General features: G+C 28.0%; 1 protein-coding gene across 1 annotated transcript in view; it reads right to left on the bottom strand.

The window, feature by feature from the left end:
* Nucleotides 1-11,631, bottom strand: part of LOC111631699 (S-formylglutathione hydrolase-like) — a 39,074-nt gene extending 27,443 nt beyond the window's left edge. The window contains exons 1-3 of the mRNA XM_023376005.1: nucleotides 11,519-11,631; nucleotides 6,263-6,429; nucleotides 3,731-3,829 (exon numbers count right to left, since the gene is read on the bottom strand). Coding sequence (XP_023231773.1) covers nucleotides 3,731-3,829; nucleotides 6,263-6,425 — 262 coding nt within the window. The 5' untranslated portion in view covers nucleotides 6,426-6,429; nucleotides 11,519-11,631. The remainder of the gene's footprint in view (nucleotides 1-3,730; nucleotides 3,830-6,262; nucleotides 6,430-11,518) is intronic.
* Nucleotide 11,632: the final 1 nt, after the last annotated feature.

Here is an 11,632-nt window from a genome sequence, read left to right as displayed (position 1 = left end):
CTTAACCCTGGGCTAGTGCAGTGGGGTGTTTCGCCACCCCCAACGTTTTAAAAGTTGCACTATTCATAGATTTCGCAAGAAATATTTGTGTCCTCTTCAGTAGCTTCATGATTTTACGTATAGAGCATGCTCAGAAATTACTACGATGCTGCAGAAATTCCAGTAAGAGAAAAACAACAGTTTTCAGTAGGGTGTCCAAACACCCCACAGTATTAATTACGTTTTTTTTAAATTTTACAAATATTTATTTAGTTTTTTTTATTTTAAAAATAACTATAATGTGACCACATTTATTATTTATAATATAGATATAATAATCAATGTGAATAAAAATAATTTAAGTTTATTTTAATTCAAAATGGCTGACTTTCATAAACACATTGAGAAAATACCAAACATAGCAAGTTGCTTGTCATTTGCACTGAGTGCCAAAGTACAATGTTAGCTATTGAATCAGAGTGACAAAAATGCTTAAAAAACAATTTAGATTTTTACTATTGGTTTAATAATAAGATCTAATGTAATGAGTTTTGATAAATGTTCTTTTTTATTTTCGTGGATTTATGTACTAATATAATATGTAATCATACCTAAATATAATCATATGTATAATGACACATGCCTTTACCAAATAAATGAATAAATCTTTATAAATTTTTACTTACATAGTTTATGGACCCAAAAAAATGTTGGGGTTGGCAAACGCCCCACTGCACTAATGCCGAAAAAAAACTCAGTGCACTAACGCAGGGTTAAGCAGCTTTACAAAGCATCTAGCCATTTGATTAAATGGTGCTATTTTGTAATAAAGCTAACTAACATGCAGCCACTTTACAAAGCTAAACCAAATCTTGCCAGACTGAATGACATTTCATGTTTTATAATATGGCTGGCCAAATGATTAGCTGCTTTACAATGCATAATTAGGTAAACTGCCAGAGTGTTGTATTTACTTCCAATTCTTACCACTTGAGGACTAAGGAACATTCTCAGATTTGACTGCCCAAATGGGCTACTCTTGTTTTAGTTTGGTGCAAAAAAATCATTTGGTGCAATGCCTACTTTTTGGGTTACAAAAATTTGAATTGGTTGCATAAATTATTTCATTGATTGTTTTGGTCTAGAACAGCAATAGCCATCTCTATTTGTGTCATGTTTAGATGTAATTTTTACTTTCCTGGCTGTTATAAAGGGAAAGTATGACAAATAGTCAAAAAATGACTCCCCCAAGATTGTTACATTTTTCAACTTAGGACACCTTGAAATGTTGAGAAATTTTTGCATGTATGGATGTTAGTGTGTCTGTGTGTGTGCACAATTTTGTTCAAAGAGTTTGAAGCATAATAACTCCTGTGCTTTTTGTTGAAAATTTCTGAAATTTTGTAGAGAGGTTTGTGTATTAGGGAACTGGTGCTATTAAATTTTGGTGATTAAAGATCAAGGTGATGGAGAGATAATGGGGTTGTGTGTAACTCCAGTATGGTCAGACTTAATGATTTTACTCATTATTAGCATTTACATTTTTTTATGAAACTCATCTCTACCCTCAAAATTAAGATTTTAGCCATTTATAATAGTTAAAAATATAAAATTTTTAAAATAAAATATGATAACAGATGGCGCCACCAAAATTTTAAATGTTGCCAGGATCGTTGAGCAACTCATTGCTGTTTTATTTTATATGCAAAAGTGAACATAATATACAAAATAAAAGAGAAAAAGTGCATAAAGGAGTTAAATGGGCTGCAGAGAAGATGGTTGACAATACTGCTAAGAAACTTCCCTTATTAGATATTGGAAAAAGTATTTTTCTTAATGTACCAAAAATAGATTGTGATTCTTTAGATACCAAAAATACTATGGAGAAAATTGCTGATTTCAGAAACAGAATTTACAAGAGAGGGATTAAATCCAAAATAATTAAAAATTGGTTCTGTCATTATGAATTACAAGAGTCGTCAAATGATTATAATGATGAAATACCAAAAAGATCAATATCTCTGTGAGAAGCCATAACTAACCAATCATTATTTTGTGGTCAAGGATTTCAAAGATGCTCATACAAATCTGCAAAAAATCAGTGTCACACTAACAGATGTGCATTGTTTAAAAAGAAAATTTTTTGTGGATCTAAATATCATTCTAGTTTATCTTGCATTAATAAATAATACAATAATAATGCATTTTCATAATTTAATTTTGCACTATTTACTACCTCTATTTATTTATGTTGTGATTTTACAAAAGTTATTCTTAATTATATTAATGTACCTAAACATTAATATTTAAATAATAGCAATATGTTTAAAGATTACATGTTTTTAAAGATTTTAAATTACCAATGAACAATTAAGTTGATTAGTTATTATAAATAATCATATTATTTTCTAAAATCAGGAAGTAATTCAAATACTGTACTCTTTTTATAATTTTCAAGTTTATAAATAAATAATTTTGATTATACAATATATGTTTTTTTTTTTTTTTTTACTTCCTAATATTTTTGTCCCTAACCTTAGTGAATAATTCACATTTTTGTAAAGGTGCTAGATTTCCAGAGCTTTACAACACAGCTGGCTATGGTAAGCTGTATTGTAAAATGCAATATAATGACAATCCTGCTGAATGTTAGTTAGCTTTATTACAAAATGACTAGATGCTTTGTATAGCAGCTAAATTAAATAACAATCCAGCCACAACATATACATGATGACAAATGCAAAGTTCAAATAATTTGCTTAAATAAACTTTGTTTGACAGCTGATATGCAAATTGGGCAAAAGAGAGTGTACTCTTTTTTTAAGGATTGTCTGCAACCCAGAGGTAATCGGTATTTTTTGATAATCTGTAGTGTGAATATTAAGATCTCTAATTAAATTTAACATAATCTGATAAAAATTTAGCTCCATAAACATAGAACAAAGGAGAAGAGAAGCAATGTCAAAGTAAAAGTAATTTTTGTATTATGAAGTTCCTTAAATAGATAACAAAAATGTTTTTAATTTTTGTAACAAATGTGTACAATCTTATAGCATTGTTTAGTGGATAATTAACTGATCAACATTTAAAATCATTAAGATGGAATAAATTTATATTCAAGTATAAGAAGAACACACATAGAAAAATAAAAGCTGCAATGGTTTTCTTTTCTTACAAAAAAAGAAATGGTACAGAATCTGGGCTGTAAGGTTTGGAAAAAATTTTGAAGATTTCATTCCACAACATCTAAAGATAGTTCAAATTTATGTTATGATTTTGTTCTTGTTATAATTTTAAATTGATAAATATATATTTTAAGATTAAGTCCAAACTAGTTATTTTATGAAATTTGTTTTGTTTTAATTTTAGAATGCTTTAAACAATTTTAACTAAATAATTTGGCTGTCTAATTAGGAATTATTTTAAGATGATTTATTTTGTTTATTTTTCCTTTCTGACAGTATTATATTCGAAACTCACCATATGATACAATTTATTGGTTTTCTGCTGAAATTAATTTCTAACAACTATTTTTCCATTATTTAATCCATCTTAAATCAGAGTTTAATTTATTACAACTCACTAAATAATGATTTTCCAAAGTTGTAAAAGTGCATATCAATTGTAATATTATTTTTAAACTCATTAAATCATCATAACAAACTTTCCATTATTTCTAACTATGTATATAATTATGAATTTTCAGAATTTACAGTCATATTTGAAACTAGTATTTGAAAAATACACTTACGAGGGCTTGTATCTGGTCCAACAATAATCACTCCATGTTCTGCAGCATAACGCTGTGCTCCAGCTTTCTGTATAAAATTTTGTTCTGTGCATGTTAAGCCTATTAAAAAACATATTCAATCTAAGATAATGTAGTAATTATTAAATCATTTGATATTACATTTTATGATACATAGTATAATATGAAATCAGTTGTTTAGAATAAACTGAAGAATATAATTATAAAAAATAAAATAAAGAAAATGAAAAGCAATAACAATATATCTTTAGATATTCAAATAAACGTTTTTAAGTGAGTAAAATATTTCACATATAATAAATAAAATATTTAATAATAGAGAATGCAAACATAAGATTAATGTAAAACGAATATTATTATTATTATTATTACAATTCATATAAACTGCTTTTATCTAAGATTAATAAAAGTTCAATAATTTAAATTTTTTAACTTAAGTAGATTTAAACATTAGATTTATTTGAAGATCTTTTATTTTAATAAAACTTATGAATTAATTTTTTAAGTTAAGTTATATAAATGTGGTAAGATAATTTATAACATGAAAGTTTTTGATAATCCATATGTGTGAATATTGAGATCTCTAATTAAATTTAACATAATCTGATAAAAATTTAGCTCCATAAACATAGAACAAAGGAGAAGAAAAGCAATGTCAAAGTAAAAGTAATTTTTGTATTATAAAATTCCTTAAATAGATAACAAAAATGTTTTTAATTTTTGTAACAAATGTGTACAATCTTATAGCATTGTTTAGTGGATAATTAACTGATCAGCATTTAAAATCATTAATATTTTTAAAAAAAAGCTGCTTGTCTTTTTATAAATTCATACTCAGTCACGAGTTCAGAATCTGTGTCCAATATCTATTCAGATTAGAAAAGAAAGGAAACTTATTCTAATTTTATTTTAAATTTTGAAATAAATTAATAACGGTTTTAATATAAATGTATGTGAAACAAAATTATTATTTGTAGTGTCCAACATCACTAGGACAGATTAAGATGATGCACTGAAATTTATTCAAATAGAGACAGGCATTAAAGATAATGACAGTGCCTTTAGCTGTTTGCACTATAGAGGAGCAGTGAGCAATCATCAGATTTTTGTGGTTGGAGAATGTGAAACTTCATGAAATATAAAAGAATACTACAAAAGTATGGAGATGCCTGCATTGGTGAGAGAAAAATGTATGAATGGGTAAATGTGTTTAAAAACAAGCAATTATCAATCCATGATGAGCAATGTTTCAGTCATCCCAGCATGGCTGTCATGATGAGACAGTGAGTTGCACTGATGTCATTATTTGTGAAAACAGGAGCATTTCTTTAGAAGGTCTGGCTAGGGAATTGGATGTCAGTATTGAATCTGCACATACTATTGTCATGAAGGTTCTCAAGTATCACAAGTTGTATGCATAGTAGATGCATAGAATGTTGACTTATGAGCACAAGATGAAACATGTTCAGATTTCTATTTCTTTGGTGAGGTCTTACATCATTCCCCATACTGCTCTGATCTTGTTCCCTCTGATTATTGTATGTTTGGACTTCTAAAAGATGCTTTGAGAGGATGAAGATTTGGAAATGATAACAAAATGAAAGAAGCAATGATTCCTGGCTGAATGCACAACCAAAAACATTTTTTCTTTTTTGACAGAATAAAGAAGCTGGCGGAATGTTCTGAGAAGTGTATTGAAATGGAGATGATTATGTAGAAAAATGACATAGCACTTGTATCTCTAATTGAATTATTTATCGCAAAATATTTAATTTACTGTTACTTTTTGAAATGCATATGTAATCTGAAAGTTAAATTTAGAACAGAGAAGATTTAACTTTCAGATTACATATGCATTTCAAAAAGTAACAGTAAGTTAAATATTTTGTGATTTTCAAAGCGATTCAAAAGATTCAAAGGGATTTGGAAGATTCATCTGTCAAGTTTTAAGTAAAATTTTTGTTTGTCCCTCTGATAAAAAGTGGTTACTGGAATTACAAAGTTTAATTGGTATAAGTATTATAATCAGAATTCATATTAAATTTTTTATACTATACAGTTGTCCCTCGATAGTCCGACGTTTTTTAATCCAACATGCTCAGTAGTCCGACGCACCTCCCGTCAAGATACCCGTCCCCGTTATGTGTCTGCTTGCACAGAAGCATGTCGCAACATGAATCTCCCCATCCAATTCTTACTCGATGACACACATTTCGTGTGTTTTATGTGAGCAGTTCTGTTCAAACAGTTGGAGTAGAGAACATTGTAAGTTACTGCTAGAAAAACAATGTGAAATATGTAATTATTTTCGGTAATCCGGACACTTTTGGTAATCTGACACACCTTTGGTCCCATACCTGTTGGATTATCGAGGGACAACTGTATATTTAAAAATTCATAAAAAAAAATATATTCTTATTAGACCTTTCACATAAATGTAATTTCTATCATCTCTATTATATACAAGTTATATATTTTATCCATAAAACAATCTCAAACAAAACCTTTTCTAACCTGATAACCAATATAAGACAGGAACCTTGTTATCTTCTGCTTGTGGAGGAATATATATAGAAAAATTCATTTTACATTTTAATATTTCACTAAAATGAGAGTAAATTCTTTGATAACCTCCAAAACACCGAAAACTTGATATTCTACTTATTTCTGGCAACATTTTCCTGTTAAGATTAAAAGTATAAAATATAATTTAGAATATAAATAACTATTTTTTAAAATAAGTTTACAAATTTTTTTATAAATGATAAACATATTAATTAAATTTTTCCAATTACACAAAAAGAAAAATATAACTTTTTTTAAATACTTTTTCATTATTATTGGATGTAAATTATTTAATTTACAACAGTACACAGAATAATATTTTTAAACAACCAAATCCAAATAATTTCTTATAAATCAATTGTAAAGAATGAAAATTGTTTCAATAAGATTCCTTAGTGAGAGCTGATGCCAATTTTAAACTTTTATTATTTTAAATATACATATTTTGAAAACATTTAAATCTATTAAATATTCTCAAAAAATAATATCAATTATAGTAACTGACAATGATAATATCATGTACATTCTGTGATGACAATTTATCATGAAGTGACTATATTAAATATATTATAACAAATATTTATCCAGTAATTCAAATTAATCAAATTTGACTGTATACAGATCATACACACAAATATGCATATCAATAATATTTACAAATACCACATTATCATTATTAAGTTTAATGTTCAATGATTATTCAGTTTTATTATTGTTTGCAATTTACTTGAATTTATATTTTCTTATTCAGGAAATATATCTGTTTTGTATCGTCATTAATACTTAATAAACAAAATGGTCAGGTCAATGATAAATATAAAAATATTCACAAATTAGAAGAAACAAATATCTTTACATCTTATCTTTCAACACCTCAGGAACACAAGTTTACTTTTTATTTGAGGCTATTCATCTGCCTTGATATGCAAAAATGTTCTAAAAAAATAATTAGTGAATATTTTAATAATTATTATTGTCCTGGTCATTTTGTTTATCTATACTAATATTATAAAGAGGTAATGTTTGTATGTATGTAAGTTTGTTTGCAGCAGGTAATCTCTGAAACTACTCATCTGATTTCAAAAATTCTTTCACCAATATTTAGAATGGCACCTCAGGGTGGATATAGGCTGTATATTATTCTGTTAAACATTCATATAAATTAAAATATATAATCTAGGTTAAGACTTTTATGTCCAACAAATGGCGCTATGAGTGCGACGTCCTAAGTTTGGTTTTCTGTGAGGCATCGTTTTTATGTGAAAATGAACTAAAGCAGATCATCTTCTATCTATCTATATAAATAAAAATGTAATGTTTGTTTGTTACTACCGATTCCTTTAAAATTTTGACACAACGCTGCATTCGAATACGCACGTGTTTTTATATAATATACGTGTCGAAATTCCCCCCACTAAAGGGAGATGGTTAGGATTAAGGCTTACCATAAAGAACTCTGCTTCTATTTATACTATTTTAGATGCGGTTTATTGCATTTTTGATTGCTTTTTAATAGGGTACGTCAACAGAATGTACACTAAGAAGGGATTTTTTTTGATATTCTCCTGCGGGGGAGAGGGACAGAATTAAGGCTTACCATGAAGAACTTGGCTTCTATTATATTATTTTAGATGCGGGTTTTTGCGTTTTAATAAGGTACGTCAAGAGAAAGTACATTAAGAAGAAATTTTTCGAAAAATTTCCCCCCACGGGGGAAGTGTTATACATTTTGTATATATATAATAGATACATTTTGAGCCACAACAACGCGTGGTGGGGTCTGCTAGTTAATTAATATATTTTTATTGTGATTGTGCCACAACTTAGAAATTTTTTTAATGGTTTTTGTATATTGAGGCAGACAAGTAGCCTCAAATAAAAAGTTGACTGTCTGTAAAGACTATTGTGTTCCTTAGATGTTGAAGAAGGACAAGATATAAAGACATTTGTTTCTTCTAATCTGTAAATATTTTCATATCATTAATACTGTTTTAAGATAGTTTTAAACACATGAAAACCTATTTCCCACAAAAATGTATTAAATACAAATTTCAAAGCATTTAATTGTTATGTTATATAGTACATACAGTAATACCCCGAATTTACGCGATAGGTAGGACCGAACAATAACCATGTAAGTCAAATTCACGTAAGTTGGGATATAATTTCGCAAATAAATATATACATATAATTTTTAATTGGAGCCAGAGACTAAAGAAAACAGTAATTTAGAAAAAAATGTTTAATAAAATCTTAGATAATACATGTGTATAACAAATTATATTATTATACAATTTTTCACATTTACTTGATTATCACACCATAATTTTAACATTGTTTCCATCTCAGCAATAATACCATGACATTTACGATGATGCTTGAATTTAAAGACTGAGCATTTTTCGCAGCTTTGAGAATTTTTTCTTTACCTTTTATAATTGTTCTGACCGTCGATTCCGGTAGATCAAACTTCTTTGACAATTCACAAATTTTCATTTTTGTATCGAAGTCTTTAATAATGTTAACTTTACATTTCAAAGATAAAGTTTTTCTTTTCTTGTTTGATACAGAAGAATCAGTTCTACTTCATTTGGATGACATAGTAGAGTCTCTCAAGTCTCCATAGATATAACAAACACAGAATAAATTGTAGCTATATGTCGATTCCATGTGACATGTAAGCTGAACAATAGTGTGGTGGGAGTGAGTAATCAAGAGTAGCATGGCACTCAAACAAAAGACAAATTGACGAGATTTGAAAATCGCGTAACTCTGAGTTCGCATAAGTCGGGATAGTATAAGTCGAGGTATTAATGTATTTCAAAGTAAACTTAAGAATGGGATTTTATTGCAAAACAGAGTATTTGTTATTTAATTTACTTATCTCTTTTTACCTAATTTTTAAGCAAGATTATTTAAATTATACATAAAAAATAATTGGATATTATTGAATAAATAATGTGAGATATATTTTAAAAATTTGGTTACAATAACTTCAACTGAGTCATTCAAAGCTTTTGATATGTTATTCAACAGTAAACCTATTCAATAAACTGCTAAATCACTTATCATGAAGCACCCCTTTGAGATAAGTAAAATATTGCAGGATAAAATATATCTGTGCAATGTTTGGCTAGCTCCTGCTAGACAAGGTCAGACCGATGTACTGAGCATTACTGTGCAGCAATATCCAATGTTTTGCAGTCCATAGCTCAAGACATTTTTATCCTATAGCCTTGTGCAGATGGCACAAGATCTGCAAATATATGAAGACACTAAAAACACTTTAAATTTGATTGCTGAAAAAGTGTGTAATCAAAACAAACTTTTTCAGCCTGACTGACAAGCCTTCATCAGGTTACAGAAAGAAATTTAATAAAGATTTTTTTATCACGAAGGAAAAAATTTAATTTGTTTGAAAAATGGAGAAGAACATACAGATAACTAACATATGCAGGGTGTTTATAAACACCAAAGTTTTTATCAAAATCCTTTGGAAAACTGGGCACATTATCTATTAAGGCAACTTTAATACAACTGGATGAGTATACCAATGGCTGCATTCAGCAGAGCCAACAGTTGTAACTGGACAAAGGTGTTTCAATCAGTAGCTGTTACATAGTTACATCTGACAAACAGGGCCGGATCATTGCATAGACAAATGAGACAAATGTCTAGGGCCCGGTTTTTAGAAAGACCCGGTTAAATTGTTTATTTTGAAAGATATTGATGAAATTTTTAAAATTCTTCATACAAACATAACGGACGGCAACGACGAGGACATATCAATTAACACTGCATTGCTAAAAAAGTGGTACAGTGGCGATATTGATACAGACGAATTGGACGAGGAATTGTTGCAATTTAAATTAATTTACAAAAGCCAAAAATTAACGTTGCCATCTGATATGCTGCAATTTATAGAGCACAAAACTAGTATCAACATTTTCAAATATAGAAATAATATTGCGAATATATTTAACTCTGCCTATATCAAATGCATCTGGTGAAAGGTCATTCATTCTCAGTATTAAAACGTGTAAAAAATTATTTACGAAACTCACTGAGTGAATCAAAATTAAATTCTTTAGCTTTTTATACATCGAACAAAATGTTTTGGATAATATTAATTATGATGAAATAATTGATAATTTTGCTGAATTAAAGACTAGAAAACAGAATTTTTAAATAAAGTTTATTCATATTTATATACTTACTTTTTAAAAACTATCTTGGCTTTTATTTAAATTATCTTTTTCATTATTTAATTTATCTTTCACGGGTAAAATATTATATTATTTAAATATTAATAATAAAAAAAGATTAAATTAAACAATTGATATTTTAAAGTAATATTGTTATTGTATAACAACTTCTGTTAAACATTTAATAAAATAAATTTCAATGTTTTAAAAGTTATAAACTGTTCAAACTTTTCTAGAAAAAGTATATTAAATATTTTTTATTAACAGAAATTTAAGACTTGTTTTAATTTTTCACATTATTTAGTTTTGTTTTATTTATTGTTTTATATTTTTTGTGTGCTCTATTTCTTGTGTGAGAAGGAAGGGGCCCGGTAAGAAAAAAATGTCTAGGGCCCGAAAGTGGGTTAATCCGGCCCTGCTGACAAATGATGAGTATGGTAATGTATGCGTTGGAACAAAAAGCAGTGATCATTGGTCAGTTTCAGGTAGTGATAGGTAGAATAAATGAAGGACACTATTAAACATGACATAAAAAATACCAAACAAGTTCCAAAACAGAACTACTGTAAAGGGCATTCTGCAGAAAAGTACTCAAAAGCTCTGGAACTGTTGAGTCTGATGAATGCAACCAATGATGTAGCTTGTTCAAGTTGAAACAATGTCATTGGCTTGCTCATCCAGCTGTATTAAAGCTGCTTTATTAGAAAATGTGACCTTTGTTGTAACTATCTCTCAAAATTTAGGTATACATTATTCACTTTGCTCTTTACTACCTCTATGGTAAACTTTTAAAATTTAGTTAAAAATTATTTCAAAGTATTTGCCAATATATAAATGAATATGGAAATTTTCTTAAAGATCTTTCCCATAATTTCAATTCTGTCAGATTAAAATCAAATCGTTAATTAACTACACACATCTAAAAGAAATCTGATGAAAATATTTACAGTTACACAAAATATATTAAGTTTTAATTGAAATATAATATAAAATATTTTACCAGTTTTTGAAAAATTTAACAAACGTGTCGTTATCTACAAATAATCAGAAAACTTCTGTCTGGAGAGAGTCTATGCAATGTGATAATTGATATCCTCGTGTTTTTAGCAATTGT

Source organism: Centruroides sculpturatus, unplaced genomic scaffold, assembly GCF_000671375.1.
Source record: "Centruroides sculpturatus isolate CEXI.00-Female unplaced genomic scaffold, Cexi_2.0 scaffold515, whole genome shotgun sequence".
NCBI lineage: Eukaryota > Metazoa > Arthropoda > Arachnida > Scorpiones > Buthidae > Centruroides > Centruroides sculpturatus.
This window is presented reverse-complemented; position numbering and strand designations above follow the sequence as displayed.